General features: G+C 45.0%; 2 protein-coding genes across 5 annotated transcripts in view; one reads left to right on the top strand and one right to left on the bottom strand.

Annotated features, from left to right (window-relative positions):
* LOC134528097 (focal adhesion kinase 1) overlaps positions 1-19,775 on the top strand; it is a 386,174-nt gene that overhangs the window by 72,914 nt on the left and 293,485 nt on the right. The window lies entirely within an intron of this gene.
* On the bottom strand, positions 10,407-14,816 carry LOC134528094 (uncharacterized). The gene is made up of 3 exons (XM_063361348.1): positions 14,721-14,816; positions 14,536-14,617; positions 10,407-14,293 (listed from the first exon to the last, which is right to left on the bottom strand). Exon 3 carries the CDS (start codon positions 14,283-14,285, stop codon positions 12,393-12,395), a length of 1,893 nt encoding a protein of 630 aa, XP_063217418.1. The 5' UTR covers positions 14,286-14,293; positions 14,536-14,617; positions 14,721-14,816; the 3' UTR covers positions 10,407-12,392.

Genomic DNA, 19,775 nt, shown 5'->3' on the forward strand with positions numbered 1-19,775 from the left:
CCGAGGAACTGGAAATTATTGAATGCGTTCGCAACTCATTGTAAGAGTTTTCTTGGCTTGTGGATGCGTCAAGGCGAAATGTTCACCGACGTTTCGGCTGTCATTGGATTAGCCATCTTCCAGGGTAGCAGTCTCTCACCGAGGATCTTGCAAGTTCTCTTATCACTTAAATACCCTCGCCTGAGATTATTGGCTGCCACTGCAGCCGACCAGGCGAGAGTGTTTTAAAGAAAAGCGAACTTAACGTGACCCTCGGTTGGAGACTACTACCCTGAAGATGGCGACTGCAATGTGTGGATCCGAAACGTCGGTGAACTCTCGGCTCTCGACGGGGCTAGAACCCATCAAGCCCGTGTCGTGGTCGTCTGGGAGCAGCCAGGAAAGAGGACGTGCAGTCGCATTGTGGCGCCGATGACGTTTGCTCCGTGAACGCGGGCGCTCTGCGGTCTGCGCGGAATGCCAGCCGCCGGAAACGACGTACTGCCAGTCCTCACAGTCCTTTTCGAGGAAACAGCTGTGCAGTCGGTGCGGATCGTGCATTTGGTGCAGCTTCCGCGACGACTCCTTTCCCGCATGCCATATTCGCGCGGAACTTTTTTTTTTTGCGCGAGACGCTGTTTTAGGGGTCGTTACCACAACGCCAAAATACCACAACGCCGAACGTACAATAACGCTGAATACCATAACGCCGAATGCCAAATTGACCGCAACGCCGACAGCTAGAAAACTGCTGTGTATACCACAACGCCGAAATACAGTAACGCCGAAAAATGTTGCTGCGGGGAGGGGGGACCACAGGAGCAAAATGAAAAACAACTGAATGAATTTGTGTGCTAACCTTACCTAACCCAACCTTTGTGGCAGTCCTGCAATGACATTTTTCGGCGTTAATGTATTTCGGCGTTGTGGTACACAGCAGTTTTCTAGCTGTCGGCGTTGTAGTCAGCAGTTTTCTAGCTGTCGGCGTTGTAGTCAATTTGGCATTCGGCGTTATGGTTTTCGGCGTTATTGTAAGTTCGGCGTTGTGGTATTTCGGTGTTGTGGCGCGTCCCCCTGTTTTAGTTTGACCAAATTAAATAGGGACAAAAAATCTATGGGTTCAGTGGCCTCTAAAATAGACTCCACGATGCTCTACATATTGGGGTAAATATCACTTTCATATCACTTTCTCACTGACTACCGACTTTTTAAGACCTGCCATGATCCCCGTAGACAGGTAAAATCTGGACGATAGGAAACACTCAAAGTTGGCTTCGAAATCTGTAATACACAGGGAAATCGAAAATATTTAACTAACAAGACAGTTTTAAGTAATTGTACATGTGTAGTAACTAAATATATTCAAACAGAATGTATTTTGATCACAAATGTGTATGCTGTTGAAATTCCGTATGTGTGTGTGTGTGTGTGTGTGTATATATATATATATTACATTAAACAACCGTACAGGATACAAGCAACTGGGTATTAATTTGAAGCACATTCAAATATCGATAGTCCTTGTCGGTTGTATCGGTTTAAATATACAGGTTTGTTTGTTTTATTTTCCATACTGACTGGCACGATTGGTTACGTAATTTTCATAGGAATGGTAACAGTGCAAACTGTTTATTGTGCAGGAAAACATATTACAGTAAATTTTTGCATGTTATTTATGTTTATTTAAGTGTGTTTTGATAGTAATGTGTATTGTAGTATACATGTTAGATATACTATGATGATACAGAGAAATTGGCTGAAGTGATTAGGAACCCTGACTAATAACTGGGATGCCTGTTATTCGGTGTTTTCTTTGCTCATGGTTTTTAATTGGCTCAGAGTCATCCTTGAGAAGCATAACAAAGATGTGTGGAAATCGCAAATGTATCCGCGAGTTTTTTTTAAAGACAATTACTCTTCTCCCTCTAAAGCTATTGGGCTCAATTCCAACTGGGTACCCAATCCAGATTTTTGCAAACGTGGCGAACGTTACCTTGAGCCGGTGTGTTTTATCGGGTGTCTCCCGTTTCCCCCACCACATACATCCCGCTGTGCTCTGTTCTCGTCTCATCGCCCCTCATCGTCTTTAATGTTGTTCCAGATGTTGACGAGACGTTAAGCAATCTTGTTCCCACCCTCTCCTTTTCAAATATTAAGGCACAACTTTGAAGTACAGCTTCCGTATTGTATGTTATGGTTTTACACGGCGTACGACCTAGCTCTGGCCACTTATGATGCGAGTGTACGTTTGCTGATTTAATATTAGCTGTCGACTTTGATCATCTAGTTTCTCCCGTCTGTTCTGCACTCTAACCTGTCAACAGATATCGCGTAGTAACAAATTATAGAAAAATAGATAAATTATTTATTTTGCTTCGTCATGCTAGAAATTTGGATGAATAAAACAAAATTAAAATCATAGGAAGAAATTAAAAAAAATAATCAGAGACTGAGAGAACTGATCCTCTTCAGTGCCGGGATTACAATAGCCTTTCGCTTCCGTCAGACATCTGTCCATCTGTCACACATTCGTCCGTCAGTGGTACGCAGCTAGTCGAGTGATTTACAACACGGCTTATCATTTGGCCGTTGAAACTTCTTCCCGAATCAGTGACGTAGTTGAGGTCACTTTTTAGCCTCAGTTGAGGTCACTTTTTAGCCTCGTCGCCGCCATATTATTCCACCCAAAGAATTGCGAAAATGGAGCTTGATTATGTCTGAAGATGGTTAGTAAGTATGAATTAGAATCACCGTCGTTAAAAAACAGTCACAATGCGAACACTACCCTTCAGCCAATGTTTTGGGCGTCTAACCAATATGGTACAACAATTAGCTTCAGGAAAAAAAAAATGGCTTCACACACTTGCCTAAGAAACTGACAAAAAAATCATTGTAAATGTTTTTTAACTCTCTCTCACTAACTCGCTTAATTGACAATAAATGAAAAAGGCAATGTAACTTGGTGAATCTGACCCATACTGTCAGATTTTTTTTTTCAGTTCAAAATAACTTCAAAACACATATTTATGACTCGCATTGTAAAAGTATCAGTTATAAAGAATCGAGTTCAAAAGTATCTGTATCGAAAGACAACAACACGATATTTCCCCCCTTCCCAAACGGCGTGATGGGAAGTGGAGATCTTTGCGCGAGCGTGTACGGTCATGGGCGGACGGACCATAGAGGTGATATGAACGGAGAGCGTGTCCAAGCGCCACTGTGTAGGACAGACATTTCCTCTCCCTCCCTGTGGGGCCTATTGGCCCGAGCAAGTGTAGGGTAGGCCAGGAGCGGGGCGCTCGATGTTGCGCCGGTAGCAGGGCGGAAGACGGACTTGTTCAGACAGCGCGCCGAGACGCATAGATATGCGCTTCTCCTCCCCTTTCCCCCTCCTGTTTGGGAGACCTCTATGGAGTAGGGATTTTTCCTTGAGACTCGTCTGCGCATGCGTGGTTTGGGTAGATTGTTTTGCTCAGGGCGGTGGCAAAGTTCACTAGTTTCTTCCTCGTCGAGCTCCTGACGAGGCTGGTAGGTTTAGCTAAGAGGGGGTCGTTATGCCCGATAGCGGCGCGCTTGGGTAAGCCCTTTACACACTTCAGGCTCATACAGCCACAGGGTCAGTGACATTAGCTACGACTTGGACCTTTATGAGAGACTTGTTGTATCTGCATATTTCTAACGTGACGAGACGTGTTGAAGTCGGAATAGCTTCGTCGTATGCGCGCGATATATGTTGTTCGTGCTTTGGGCATTACTGCGTGCCGTGACTGGGGGTGGTTTGTTTGAAGGGTGTTGTACTTTCGTAGCTTTGTGAGCGAGCCGCGGTGACGTGGTTTGACGCGTTTTAATGTTGAACCGGGGTGTTTTGGTAACGATGCTCTGGGGTGGTTGTCGTCCAGGTTACACAATGCTGACTATGACACTTGCCGTATGACAGTTGCTTTATGCTAGTAAAAAAACGTTCTGAATGTTGTAGTTTATACACGCAGAGGAATGTAAAGTCAGTAGATCCCGGTTATGCCATACCTCTGCATTAGTATTAAAAGGTGTTGTAAGGAGTTAGTGTCTTATGAGTTAGCTTATTTTTACTCAGAGAACGTGAGGATTAAGATTCTTGTAAATCTGTGTAAAGTTTTGTATAGTTATGTTTCGCCTGTAGTTGCTTGATACGTGTAGGTATGCAGACGAATGAAGTTGTATGCGTTATGTAATGAACATTTTGCTATCAGCGTCTGCTCTCTTACGCACTTGCAAATAGCTGAACTACGGCCTCTAGGACGCAAGGTTAAAGTTTCAAGTTTGCAGATGCATGCTTATTAATGAAGTTTCGTAAGAACACTAGGACAGAGTATAGCAGTGAAGCCGAAGAGACGGCATGTGCATTAGTATATCTTACGGCCCATGCTCTCTGTTTGCGTTGAGCTCTGTAACGAAAATGAAACTGTCACGTTTTTGTATGATATTCTTGTATGATAACCACGTTGTTTTGGCCTTCACTTAGTGATCGTAAGAAGTAGCTTGTAACCTTTGTTAATTTCAGGAAGATTATTCCAGCTTATGCAAATATTTTTGTTTTCTATTGTCAATTTAAGAGGCTCTATTTTGTATGAATTGTGTATTCCAATCTGCGAGCCGTAAATGGCTATTACTGTTCAGAGACAAAAGTTTATTTATTTTGTGCCTAGTTTTTCAGAGAGGAGAAAGAAACATTAAAAGAAAGATTTATGAAACATGTTGTTGGTTTTTGACAGCTATACTCCATTCCAAGATTAATGAGTAGATTCTTTAAGCACAATGACATCCTTAGTGATGGACATTGACACGACGAGTACAGTTCTCACGCTTTACTGTGCGCAGAAATGTAAGTAAGTGTTTTTGATACTTTGTGTCAATAATACGTGGGGAGGCAGGGAAGGCAGAGACCCGCCATAGGAGAGTGGTTAAGAGTAGTATATAATAGGGGCGCCTGGGACTGGCTTCTGGCTGAGGTGCCGGTGTCCGCCATCTTGGATTGTGACGTCACAGCGGCCATCTTGGATGGTCGTGACCTTGACCTTGACCCCGGCGGCCATTTTGGATCCGCCATCTTGGATCCGCCATTTTGGATTACGTCATTGTGTTCTAGAAAATTCCGGTGATGTGTTTTCCGCCATATTGGATGATGACGTCACCGTTGCAATTTCCGTTACGGCCGCCATCTTTAACTTTTTTATTTATTATCCGATTTTAATGAAATTTTTTTTAAAAATAATAAAAAAAATCAATTAATAAAATTTTAATAAAAAATATTTAAAAATCATACATTAACGACACGGAGTTTGGAGTCCTCGGTTCGAACCCGACGAGGTCAAAAAAAATTAAAAATGGCGACAGGCTCCTTCCTCAATGGTGGGTGCTAGCAGACTGACCCCCACCACTTCTTACCAACGCATATACGAACTTACACTCCCCCCCCCCCCCTTCCTAAAAAAATTATTTTTCTCGCACATGACGACCAACCCCTCCCCTTTTTTAATTTATTATTATTTTTTATCGTAATAGCCACCCTCCTCCACCACTCCCTCCCTCACTTTACCGTCATTCCCACCCCTACCCTCCTCCTCACCCCTATTCTACCTTTTAGCCTATAAATACCGGTCGCAGGACCCGGGAGCCGTCAGTTTTGCAGTCGCTCCCATCCTGAAGGAAAGACGATGTATGCTTGTTGTGCGAGCGGAGCAAAGATCTTGTCAGCCATCTTAGAATATGGTAAAGTGCGCACGCTTGCGGCACTGGATAAGGAGACGGAGTTACCCTATCTACCAAAGGAGTTTCTCCTGGTATACGCCCCTCAAGAGATAAGATACGTCTACAAGTTCCTGCCGGTGTACCTGCAGCTAGACCCAGACATCCAAGACTGTCTACCATGCACCGAGTGCGACAGAGGAAGCTCCAGCGTCCCCGACACACCACACATGAAATCATGGTGCAAGATGCGACGAGATGTGCGGCGGCGGCAGCAGCAGCCTAGATCCTGAGCGCCGTGCCACAGTCGGCATCTAGGTACCACTCCAGCATTTCTGCAGAGCCAGCATCTTAGCCACGTCACTCCAGCCTCGTCGTATGCGTAACTGTGAGTAATGACAATATGACACTCTTTCTTGTCAACGTCCAGTGTCTTACGTCCCAAAAGGGGCCTGTAGTGAAGCAACTGTCCTTGACGTCCGTCATTGGCGGTGACGAAGTCAAGACTATCGAATACATCTTTAAACCGCCGTGTGACTGGACTAAGCTAGACAGATTCTCTCAGCGCGAGAACCGACGTCTCACCTATGAAGTGAACGGATTCTCGTGGAATGAAGGTGATGTGGACTATGAACAACTTACATCTGTGCTACGTGACCTCGTCGAGCCGGAAGACGACGTTGTTTACGTCCGTGGTAATGAACAGAAATGTATTGTGAGTGATTTGTGTAGTGGCAATGTAATTGACCTACGTAAACAAGGCAACTGTCCTGGCTTCAACAAACTGTTAAAGATGTACGGAAACCAAATTGAAAAGTGCGATAAATTTTATAATGGTTTCCACTGTGCACATTGCAATAGTCAGTTACTGAAACTGTGGCTCTATGAGCATCCTTATTACTACAGTGATGTTTAATTTTTGTTATTCCTTATTACAATTGTAAATATTGTTTCCAATGTCATCTGCTGATGGAATTATGTAAATAAAATATATATAAACCAATGTATTTGTTTTATTCTTTTCACCTTTATTTCATTGTATTTCTTTTTGTAAAGTCTATTTATTATACTCTTTCGAAAAAAAATTAAAATATAATAATCATTTTACATTATTTTCAGCAATTAAATTCCAAGCATAAATTATATTAAAAAATTAGCAATTTAAAAAACAAGGGTATTAGTAGTATAGAAATAAAACTCAAAGTTCAAAAATTTTACAGATATATTTTCGTTAACATATACAATTAAATATATATCCATATTTTATTTAACATGTATGCATGTGTGTAGATTCGCAGGTCTCTTCCTCTCTCTCTCCCAGCAGACCATTCTCGTCCCGCCGTCTCTCTCTCCATCTCACCAGCTCTCTCTCCTCACGCTGAATCTCTCTCTCTCCATCTCAGCAACTGCTCACCTGCTAAATACTTAAACAGAATATTAGTAACCAAACAAAAAGCTTGCATCGCAGCTCTCTGTGTTCGGAACGGGCTTGAGACCGACACCGCTAAACAGGCTGGTCACGCACAAGCCCCTTGCCCCATATGCAATATACACCACATATGTAGTCAAGTACTTATGAACAACGTCTCTATTTAGCCGTGGCCCATTACAACGATGCAAGCCTACCAGAAAGAACTAGCATATGATACATTGACACAAAGCACGTGCTTAAACTATCATATGTCACATACAAACACTGAAATTGACCAGTAACAACGATGTAACAACGCCGAAATCTTGCATGTCATCGACTGAGGAACCCAGCGGCGTAACAGTCCAACGTTGACACACAACGCCGAAATCTTGCATGCCAACGAATGTGGAACCCAGCGGCGTAACAGTCCAGCGTTGACACCATCGACATGACACCACCGATGTAAGGAGCCCAACGTCATGACCCCATCGATGATAGGAGCCCATCGCAGTGACCCCATCATTAGGACACCATCGATGTTAGGAGCCCATCGATACATAAAAAAAACGCATTGGTGTAAAAAAAGCATTGGCGTAAAAAAACGAATTGGTGTAAAACGCATCAGTGTAAAACGCAAGAGTGTAAAGCGCCTCAGTGTAAAACACATCAGTGTAAAACGCATGAGTGTAAAAAAACGTATCGGTGTAAAAAAACTCATCAGTGTAAAAAAAATTCTTGCACCACAAACAACGAGGATGCAAACACCACCACTTCCATCCCAACCAACCAACCAAGAGAGCACAGCACCACAAACAACGTGGATGCATAAAACCACCACTTCCATCCCAACCAACCAACCAAGAGAGCACAGCACCACAAACAACGTGGATGCAAAACACCACCACTTCCATCCCAACCAACCAACCAAGAGAGCACAGCACCACAAATCAACGTAGGTGCAAAACACCACCACTTCCAACCCAACCAACCAACCAAAAAACGCAGCACCACAAATGAACGTAGGTGCATAAACCACCACTGCCATCCCAACCAACCAACCAAAAAACGCAGCACCACAAAACAACGAGGATGCAAAACACCACCACTGCCATCCCAACCAACCAACCAAAAAAGAAGCACCACAAATCAACGTAGGTGCAAAACACCACCACTTCCAACCCAACCAACCAACCAAAAAACGCAGCACCACAAATCAACGTAGGTGCATAAAACCACCACTTCCACCCCAACCAACCAACCAAAAAAGAAGCACCACAAAAACAACGTAGGTGCATAAAACCACCACTTCCATCCCAACCAACCAACCAAGAAAATGCTTGCACCACAAAAACAACGTAGGTGCATAAAACCACCACTTCCATCCCAACCAACCAACCAAAAAACGTAGCACCACAAATCAACGTAGGTGCATAAAACCACCACTTCCATCCCAACCAACCAACCAAAAAACGTAGCACCACAAACAACGTAGGTGCATAAAACCACCACTTCCAACCCAACCAACCAACCAAAAAATGCAGCACCACAAAACAACGTGGGTGCATAAAACCACCACTTCCAACCCAACCAACCAACCAAAAAACGTAGCACCACAAACAACGTGGGTGCATAAAAACCACCACTTCCATCCCAACCAACCAACCAAGAAAAAACGTAGCACCACAAACAACGAGGATGCAAAACACCACCACTTCCAACCCAACCAACCAACCAAAAAACGCAGCACCACTAATCAACGCAGGTGCAAAACACCACCACTTCCAACCCAACCAACCAACCAAAAAATGTAGCATCACAAACAACGAGGATGCAAAACACCACCACTTCCAACCCAACCAACCAACCAAGAAAAAACGTAGCATCACAAACAACGAGGATGCAAAACACCACCACTTCCAACCCAACCAACCAACCAAGAAAATGCAGCACCACAAAACAACGAGGATGCAAAACACCACCACTTCCAACCCAACCAACCAACCAAGAAAAAACGTAGCACCACAAATCAACGTAGGTGCAAAACACCACCACTTCCAACCCAACCAACCAACCAAGAAAATGCTTGCACCACAAAACAACGAGGATGCAAAACACCACCACTTCCAACCCAACCAACCAAGAAAATGCAGCACCACAAAACAACGAGGATGCAAAACACCACCACTTCCAACCCAACCAACCAACCAAGAAAATGCAGCACCACAAAACAACGAGGATGCAAAACACCACCACTTCCAACCCAACCAACCAACCAAGAAAATGCAGCACCACAAAACAACGAGGATGCAAAACACCACCACTTCCAACCCAACCAACCAACCAAGAAAAAACGTAGCACCACAAACAACGAGGATGCTTAAAACCAACCAACCACCATCCCAACCAACCAACCAAGAAAATGCTTGCACCACAAAACAATGTAGGTGCATAAAACCACCACTTCCATCCCAACCAACCAACCAAAAAAGTAGCACCACAAATCAACGCAGGTGCATAAAACCACCACTTCCATCCCAACCAACCAACCAAGAGAGCACAGCACCACAAACAACGAGGATGCTTAAAACCAACCAACCACCATCCCAACCAACCAACCAAATAAGCACCACGAAACAGTGTGTAGGTGCATGAACAAAACGAATCGCACCACGAAACAGTGTGGAGTGCAAGAAATCAAGGAAAAAATAGCACCAGAAGACCAAAAATCTAGGTGTAAAAAAAAAAACAAAAAAAAGCACCACGAAAGAGTGTGGGTGCAACATAATTACGACGAGCGGACTCAGGAAACCAACGATGAAAAATCCATCGACGAAGGCTATGTACACCAAATCAACAGAGACATGGGTGGCTACCAAGTGGCAAACACTAGTCCTATACTCGTACATCACGGTACAGATTCCCGTCAGGGTCTTCTTCTCGGCTACCACAACAGCCTGGGACACCGTCAGAGAACACTGCGCGAAACGTACGAGCACAGACACCAGTTTCAACATTTCATGTTATTTGTTCAGTTCCTTTTTTCGTGGAAGGAAAAAAATACCTTTTTGCATAAATACTGCGGTACGGTTAAAATAACATTAACCATTGTAGCCATATGGTAATGTGTGTATACCATCATCGCATATTATGCGTTTATCATCGTACCATGAGAGTGATATTTTATTCGAGCATTCTGTGTATAATGTCATTTGGTGCGACCGTATGGATCGGACTTGCGCGCGCTTTGTTGTGTGTTCCTCCAGGACCTCGAGGAAATCTTCAAATAATATTTTATTTTTTACAACGCACTTTTGTATTCCTTTTGCTCTCTTTGTAATCGTTTCCCCATATCTGTATGTATATAGCTTTGCTCGGAGGCCGACAAACTCCTCCATCGTCACCCCATTGCACTCGTCCTTGAATTTGCCCACCACTTTTTTATTGGTGGGTGAGTAGCAGGGGTGACCAATGGGATACGCGCTCGTGTCAAACACGCTCATGAGCGCAGAGTCGTCGGCCAGGTCCTGGTAGAAATTGCGCGTCTTGATTTCGTAGATGAAACTGTCCGTATCCATGTACGCCAGCGAAATGTTGTCCTTATATCTTGTCTTCATCACATCATAGTGGAAATTATACATGAGCGTTTTGGACAAGTCCAGGACCGAGAACCCCGCATATATAGGGCGGTCAAGATATATTTTCTCATGTTGGAGTTTTATTAGCGATAGGTCTTCGTCCAAAATGGTTCGGTCCTGGAACGCTGGCTTGGCAATAACCTTTCGGAGCCTCGCCTCGCTGCATACGAGCTCCATACGCTGCCGCTTGAATTTATTTTCCATGAGCTTGCCAAAGCAGGAGTTATTTGCCAGCTTGAAGAATTCCTTCTCGAAATCATTTGTAGCATGTTGTCTCATAATCGTATTTTTTTCAATATAGGACTTCATCCACGCACGCTGCTCAAATTGAAGTACTCTATGAATTTTCTTTATTTGCAGTCCGTGCTGGAGAGCTTGCTTCAGGTTTCTATAATGAATGATGTAATTTTCCTTATGCTCGAGAGTTGTCATTAATTTAGTTTGTCTCGAGCCGGGCGGGCACTGGTTGACGGGCAGGAAAGGCAGGTCCTTATGTTCCTCGTGGAGGGCGGACGGATACTCTACATCAACTTCTAGGATGTACCCCATCCGCCCCTCGTCAGGTATCGTCATCACGTCGATATCAGCACCCACCCACCTGAAGCTTCTGACTGGCAGCGGCAGCGACATGGCCCATCCGTAGAGGTTGTTGGCGTCCAGATAGAGTATGTGCTTCGACGACTGGCTGGGATCGTAGGTGCGGGGAAGGCAGACGTTGTTGGCCTTGCAGTGGCGCTTGACCACTTGTGCCACCCCACCCCTGATCCCAGCCTCGATGAACATATACATGTCATAGTCGGTTATAAGCTCTAGTCGTACCTGCGTCTGTTTCAACATGGCGTCGAACGTGAACCCTGGGGAGCTGACGTAGTGGCTGCAGTCAAGCCCGTACGTGTCGAGACAGAGCTGACGAAAGTTCTCGAAAACGTCTGCAAGAAGCAGCACGTCTGTCTTTAAATATACGTCGCTGTACTCGCCCAGGGTCACACAGCCGAACTTGTTCCACACTGCCTGCGCATGATGATAATCCTCTTCACTGATATGGCTGTCATTTAACATATTGTAAAAATCTTCCTTTGCAGGCAGTTGTGGCTCGTCCAGTTTCTCCCAGCTGGAAACATAATCATAGGGGAATATACCCTTTCTCGTGACGAGGGACATTTCTTCTGGTGTGAAATATTTCGAAGTCTTTTTGAATTTGTCGGCTAGCAGGTACGACGCGAGGGACGCCAAACTTCTTGCCATGAACCTGAATGTGTCGATAAACTGTACGGAGAATTTGTTGCCCAGACTTTTCGAAAATGTTATCATTTTTTCCTGCGTGTGGGGGATTATGAATATTTCCTTGTTGTCGTAGCCCAGTTTCTTGATGATAAACTTCTCGTCGTAGCTGAGGTTGTGGAAGTACACAACAAGCTTCTTGGGCCGCCTGCGCAGAAGATTGCAGCTGTTGCAGGCGGCACCAAGGTACTTTCCACTGAAGTGGTCGTGGTCCTTGACTTTATAATTATCAGCCGTAAATACTGTATTACAGTAGCAGCACTGATGGGCTGCGGCGAATCTGGCATTCTCTTGAGCCGTCAGCGGCGTCATGGGCAGGCTGGTCTGGTATATTTCCTTCACCTGATTCCCAATATCGACTATGTCCTCCACGAATTTTGCCTCAGCATCGGGCCCCTGTATAGCATCGGCTCTTGTGGCAGCGAGGCGGTGAGCGTGGCTGGGATCACATCAGTATCTACCTTTACATATATGCAATAACTGTATGCTTCATGTTTTTGATATGCATAGGTGCCTGATTGCTGGGGGTCCGGCTGGCATGATGAGATGGGCACGAGCATGGCCTCAAAATCCGCATAAACGACGATGGGCATCTTGGTCATGTGGTGGTAATTTTTGAATTCCATGACAGGTGGCTTGCCGTTCTTGTCAGCTTTAGGCATCTCGACGCGCACGGGAGCATGGGTGTTGCAGAATTTCTTGTGCGCGTCGAGACACTGCTGCCCTGTCAGCCCTGAAACTCGGTGCTGGTCATCATAATAGGTGAAGCACCTCTTACACACATGGATTTTTTCTTTGTGGGCAGTGATCTGAGGCCTGACGAGTCTTGAGAAGTTTTTAATATAGCAGAAATGAGAGTTACTATCTTCGTTCGACAGAAGCAGGAGGTCGAAATGATGTTGCTTTTCTTCCTTCCCCACACGCACTGGCGCGATCTTGTCGTTCTCGTCAATGCTGTAGACGTTGACAGACACTTCTTTGTTGTTTCGCTCAAACACTTTGATTTGGTGGAGGGGGGTAGGGAACTCCAATCCTGAAAAATCAAATTTACCTTGCAGCTCGTGGTAGCGCTTGTCCACACGTTCAGCATGTACCCCCTCCACGTACCGCGCCAGTATGGCCCACTTGAAGCATTCGTTATCTTCCAGGTTCATGGGATTTATTACTGCTTTCCTGTTCCTGATGGCGGCAGGCAGATCAATGTAGGAGGAGACTCGAAGAGGTACTAACTTGTTGAAACGTAGCTGAATTTTCTTTACTGCAGACAGAGTCCACCCGGATCCCTTGCTGACGTAGTCCTCCTCCTCCTTGCATATTTTCTCAATGCATTCTGTTACTGCCTCTTCAATGTCGCTCTCTTCGTAGATGGGTACATTCTTCGTCTTGAACGCCCTCTTGTCCACGCCTTCATCGAAGGGAGCGGGCTTGGCATAATCGCATTCAAGCCATACATTGAACTTCACTGGGCCATTTTCACGTACTTCCTGGGAAATGCGATTTATTAGGTAATATTTCATTTCACCCAGGTACGTGCAAATATCTTTGGTCGCACCATTGTTGACTGCCACTAAGGTCTTTAGGTTGCGGCGGAACGCACTCTCCGCCTCAACGAACCCGGAACCGCCTGCCTCCAAGTCAACCTGAGCCTGGTCAGGCGCTTGCGCCTCCAAGTCTCGCTGTGCCTGGTCGGGCACACTCGCCACGTATTGCGGACGAGTGCTGGGGCCGGGCTGTTGCAGGCCGGAGGTCACGTCTACGCACCGTCTCTTTGGAGCCAGGCCCTTGCACGTCTTGATGTGCACAAACAGCGTATCTTTACGTGTGAATTCGCCCTGGCATGTAGTGCATGTAAATGATATGCGCTCAGGGTTGAATGAGCACTGGCTCTTCTCGTGGCGTCTGGCATCATGTGCAAATGTAAATGCCTGCCCGCAAAACTGGCATCTCGTGCCTGAGCTGTGCTTGCTAGTGGCACGACATGTTGACAGATGACGGTTCAAATTATCCATTCGTGAAAACGACATTCCGCAAGTATGGCACTGGTTGTTAACAGTGCGGCCAGGATTTTCTGCACACACTTTCTCGTGCCGTCTGGCACTACGGCTAGCGGAAAACAATTTGCCACAGTACGCACACCCATTCCCTGGTGACGGTGCACATACCTGTGCTGGCCCCGATGTCGAGGGCTGGAGGGCTCCCGATGCTGAGGGCTGGCCGGCTGCCACGGGAACACCAGACGCGGTCCTCTTCATGATGAAGTCTGTAACACGGGCGGAAAATTATAGCAACAAGAACATCATAATTATCACACACAAACAAATAAACGAGCATAAATACAACCACGAGCGCACACAAACAAATACACGTGCATAACTACAACCACACCTACACACAAACAAAATACACTTGCATAAAGACAATTACACGCACGTACAAACACACACGCACACACAAAACGTCAGAAACAAGCACACACGCATAAAATAATTAAATTCAACTCACCAGAAGAACACAGGAACGACTCTGTGTGTACTGCACGCACGCACAACGAGGAGGGCTGGAACGCCGTACAGCACACAGGAACCTGCAACACAGAAAAGAGACCACCTGGCTTAGCACTCGAAATTTTTTTTTTCAAGACAGCGCAAAGACACTGACGTCAAAATTACTATGTTTTATGTACTGACCGGAAACGTGGCAGAACCGCACGGAACTCCAGAGGGCAGACAGGCGTTCTCCAAGCGGATCACACTGGGAAGTAGCTCGACGCAAGGAGAAGCACTGAATACCTGCAACACATACAATATTTTTTACGTAAATGTACTCCTTTTTTTTATTTATGTGAAAATATATTTATGTATTTAGTTGCGATTAGAAATTCTGTATTTTATTAAGTATAAAAAAATTCTATTTTTTTTATGAAACAAATTTATTTTTTCTATTTGATTATGATAGCGAGTGCGCGTGCATCTGTTATTTTTTTTTTGGGCCAGGCGAGGGGGCAGGCAGGACGACTTGAGCGCTCCATGCGGCGGTGCGCGGTAACTAGCCAGACGTAAGCCGCACGGCACGGCGGAAACATCGCTCCGCGCACCACGGGTGAAGGGGTGAAGCAGGGAGGGGGGAGGGCACGCTCTGCGCGCGCTGCCCCCGTCGGTAGGACACGGGTGTGCACGACATCCATCTTGTTTCAAGCTAAGACGTTCATGCATGAATAATAACTAACATGTATGCCAGGAGAACAAAAATATTATTTCAAGATGTAATATACTGCAACTGATGGCTCTAATAATTTCGACTAGAAGAAAAAATTGTAATAATCGCGACTGTAAGATATTAATACTGAACCTAACGCAGACGTAACATCTAAAACAGTTCCACTCGCACACATCATCTAAACAGTACCAATCATGGACGTAAAAAAAAATAAACACACTCAAAAGTTCTTAAAAATTTTTGGAAAACAGATGATTACTACTCCTCGTGCGTACGTCTTGCTTCTTTATTATTATTATTTCTACTCTCTCTCTGCCGGCCGGCTGGCCGGGGAGCCGGCGGGTGTCGCGTCAGCCGTGCGCGCGCTCGCTCGGGTGTTATCACCACGTCACGTACTAGCTGGCTCAGCAGCGGCCTTCACCCAGTGGCCAGCTGTTAGGCTTGCTGACTGAGTGAAGGACGTAGCGAAGGCGTACACACACGCGAAACCGTAATGTTAAAATAAAAAAAATTTCAAAGATGAAAACGTTCGGAAAAATTTTCAAAGTTGGAAACGTTCGGAAAAAATTCAAAGTTGAAACGTTCGGAAAAATTTCAAAGTTGAAAACGTTCGGAAAAAAATTTTCAAAGTTGAAATTTACGGAAAAAATTTACAAAGTTAAAATTTACGAAAAAATTTCAAAGTTAAAATTTACGTCAAAATTTTCAAAGTTAAAATTTACGGAGAAGTTGTACTTACCAAGCTGCTGGAGTTGAAGAGGCGGAAGGAGTCGCAACGAAGCTCAAACGGGAACATACGGTGACGGCGGCAAGACCAAAAGTGAAGCCCCCGACATCTCACACGCCAATTTATAGGTAAATTCCCCCCTTGGACACAGACTCTAGCCAATCAGGCCCTGCGAAAACTGCAGCATGGTCAGGACGATTTTTTGCAATCAGGGGAAGGGTGGAGGGAAAAGTGGGCGGAGCGAATGTTGCGGGAATCGGGAGGGCGGCTGACAATCCCCGCCTAGGGCCGACGGCACGGTGGGGATATCCACTGGCCAATCAGATTCACTCAGCTCCTGGCGGCTGGAAGATTCACCACGATACTCGGTTTGCTCCAAAGGAAAAAATTTATTAAGTTATTGAAAATTTATATATTATGAAACTTTATAGATTAGGTTATTTTCATCACTTTCATATTTACATAACTGACTGTAATAGCTATATATTTTTTTAATTTTACGATTATCTTTTCAATATCAATTTATTATTTTTTTAAACGGAAGGGGAAATAAATAAAAAGTCATTACAATAGTTTTTAATTTTTTTTTATTACTTCAAAACATCTAGCAAGGCAGAGAGTACAGAACACAGGGCGGTACGAATGGTTTTTACAGAATCAAATTCGTAACAGTCCGTAGCATTATCACTGTAGATCTGCGGCGTATCGACGCTCAATCCACGTTTCTTGGTGCTGCGGCGACGGGTTGCCGGTTCGAGTCTGGGAGAGGGTCGACGACGAGTCCTAGTCTTGAGTTCAGGTCTGGACATGACGCTGCGCTTCGAAGCGACGAGTTTGGACAGGTCGCTGCGCTTCGAAACCTCGGGTTTGGACTGCTCACTGCAGCCCGGGGTGCCGGGGTCGATACCGCTACAGTCTTCTGGCGTGCAGTCGGATGCGTGTAGAGTTGTACCGAGAATTTCTTCCTTGGTGCATGGAAGAACGGATGTTGGTCTGAGGTTAAACACGACGCACTTTTCCGCTCCGCAACAGTTTATTTGTTGTTGTGATGGCTCATGACTGCGTGGTGAATGAGCCATTAGGAAATGCAAGACTCCACCGTAACATATTTCCGTATATGTGCGTAAATTTTCTTCTTCATCCAGGAAACTGTATTCAATACAGCTGTAGTCTGGTTTAGCACTCAGGTACTCGGTTTCCGGGTTAAACGTCGTCATCGTGTCCGAACGTCAACTGATTGATAGAGCATGGTTTTCGAGCTATTTATAGTAAAAAAATAAAATTCAGGTGTGCCAATATTTGACAAAAAAAATCGGGTTTGCCAATATTTAAAAAAAAAAGTTATTCGCACTGCTGCGCGTGCCATTTCTGCATTAGCTGCGAGTTTGAACAGGCACAGACACGTTCAAACTTGTCGTTTGGATGCTTGGCTTCGTACATTGCACAGAGTTTGCGCAGGGAAGGACAGCCGTAGTCGGTCTGTATATCCACGATTTCAGCTGCTCCGTCGTCACACAGTCCTCGTAGCCATTTCTTCTGTTCGGGTCCGGCAACGTAGATTATTTCGTTTTGCAGTAGTAAATCTTGAAGTGTGTTTTTCACTTGGTGGTACGGAATTTTTCCTTCGTCCCACTCTAGTCCGTGATAGTATTTACATAACCATTCGTTCGACCGTTTACTTTTTTCGTCTAGTAGTTTCCACGGATACGGAGGTTGGAAGCTGCGGGTTCGAGTCCGGCCGTCGTGAGTGACGGCAATTTCCTTGAGCACGAATCCATTTTGGCTCTGGAAACCTTGCAGGTTGCAGTACATTCTGAAACCGACTGATGATGGGATGATACATGCAGACGTATTTATATCTAGTTCAATATTTTCACGAGACCTGAAAACGCGTCGTAATTAATTACTCTGTCGTGTAGGATTAGACAGTACGCCGTTGTGAGTGGCGGTACGTCATCTTTCGTGGAAATTTCCAATCGACAATCAATCATAGAACTGCGAATCGATTCGTCTTGTTTGCTCACGTCAAATACGATTAGCGGAGCTAATGTTTTATAGGTGTCTGGACTCAGAATCGGGTGCGATTCTCGTCCGTGGTACGAAGATTGGAACTGCGTGTACATGTGATACGGCAAGGAAATACCACCATTTTCAAAATCAATGTTCATGTCCACATACGGGTAACTTTCGCTGTTTAAAAATAATTTTACATTTTCCATAAAACAGTGGTCAAACACCGACCTGTCGGCTTTCAAGTTCATTTGTCTGTCTGTCTGCAAAGCTAATATTATATATCTAGGTTTTTCCGTACTGCTCGACGTCTTGACGACCCAGTGATTGCGTCTATTCTGGGTCAGTAAGGGGCACGTTACGAGATTCCAGCTCCTGAACGCAATTTCGACCGTCTTGTCCTTTTTCACGTAACTTAAAAGTCTGACTCTTTCTTTCGTGCTGACGGTTATGTGCGGAACAAACCACTCGGTGCTCGTGACGGTGACTGCGACCGGCTGGGGGTCGTTCCCGGGTGCTCCCACGACGGCATTCAGGTGCGATGTCGCTAGAATTAACACGAGTTCTTGGCGGGCTTGAATCAATATTTTCTTGTAATCCTCCGCGAAGCCGAGAAGCATCGAAAGCGGTATGCTAACTTCGAATTTTCCAGATTCGAAGATGGGAATTTTGAAATCGGGTTCCATTCCAAACCCTGCGATTTTGGTCGCGCTCAGGTCGTTCGGTGTTAGAGACAGGTAATTTTTCATCGTGGCGGTAATGCCCAAGTCCCACGATTCATCGATCGCAATATTATTCAATTCGAAAATAACTCGTTCGAATAAATGTAATATTCCGTTTCGACCGAAATATGCAGTTGTGGGATGTGTTCCGTCCGCCTTTGTCAGCGTGCCTCTTATACGAATAAACGATTGGCAGGGTAGAGTATAAACGTCTTGTTTCTGTACCGGGATGCGTATTTCCCTACCGGGCATGTACGGCCCTTGGAGGTAGGGAGCGTAGCAGTGATATTCAAATTTATTTACATCGTCGCTAAACTGAGCTTTTTCTGACACGTTTAAATAATCTTCCATGCTTGTGAACTTTGTAGCCTAAACTGCGGAGATACTTAACGTTAAGAGGTGTTAACGCGCCGCGGCCTCGCAACAGACTGGTCCTGGGTTCGTGTCGCTTATTTGATTTATAGGTCTTGAAAATCAGTCCCATCGCTTCAAGTGCAGACGTAGTGTAATTTCTTCGTTTCTAAAATTTACTAGTTTATCGTTTTGATCGACAATGTCCACTACCACTTCGTGTACTGTTTTGGCGAGCACAGGGGCGTAAATGATACTTTGCGGTACTTCGACCAGTTTATATCCGGGCGAAACCGTCGGCGAAAACTCGTGTACCATGTTGTTTAGTTTTCCGTCGAGGTACGTTCCACTTACCAAATTACAGTTTATGCGTATTACATTTGTCGACATGATATTTACAGGTCGCGTGGAGACGTGCAAGGTCTTGGCTGCGTATATTTTCGGTTCGAATCCGAGCATGGTACCTATGGTGCCAGGTTTCGTAAAGTCGACATTTTCACTGCAGTAAAGTTCGCACTGTAGCGTGTTTGGATTATCTCGCAATTCGAATATTGTGTTTGGAGACAGGGCTTGCTTGATGTAATTTGTAATATCGCTCAACTCGTATGCACCGGTAGGTATGACAACTTCCCGAGCTGTTGTTCCATCACTTTTCAAGAAGCACATTTTGCAGTTTTCCTCGTCGATATTAGGTATGGCATTATAAGTTTGAAAAT

Source organism: Bacillus rossius, chromosome 1 (assembly GCF_032445375.1).
Source record: "Bacillus rossius redtenbacheri isolate Brsri chromosome 1, Brsri_v3, whole genome shotgun sequence".
Classification (NCBI taxonomy): domain Eukaryota; kingdom Metazoa; phylum Arthropoda; class Insecta; order Phasmatodea; family Bacillidae; genus Bacillus; species Bacillus rossius.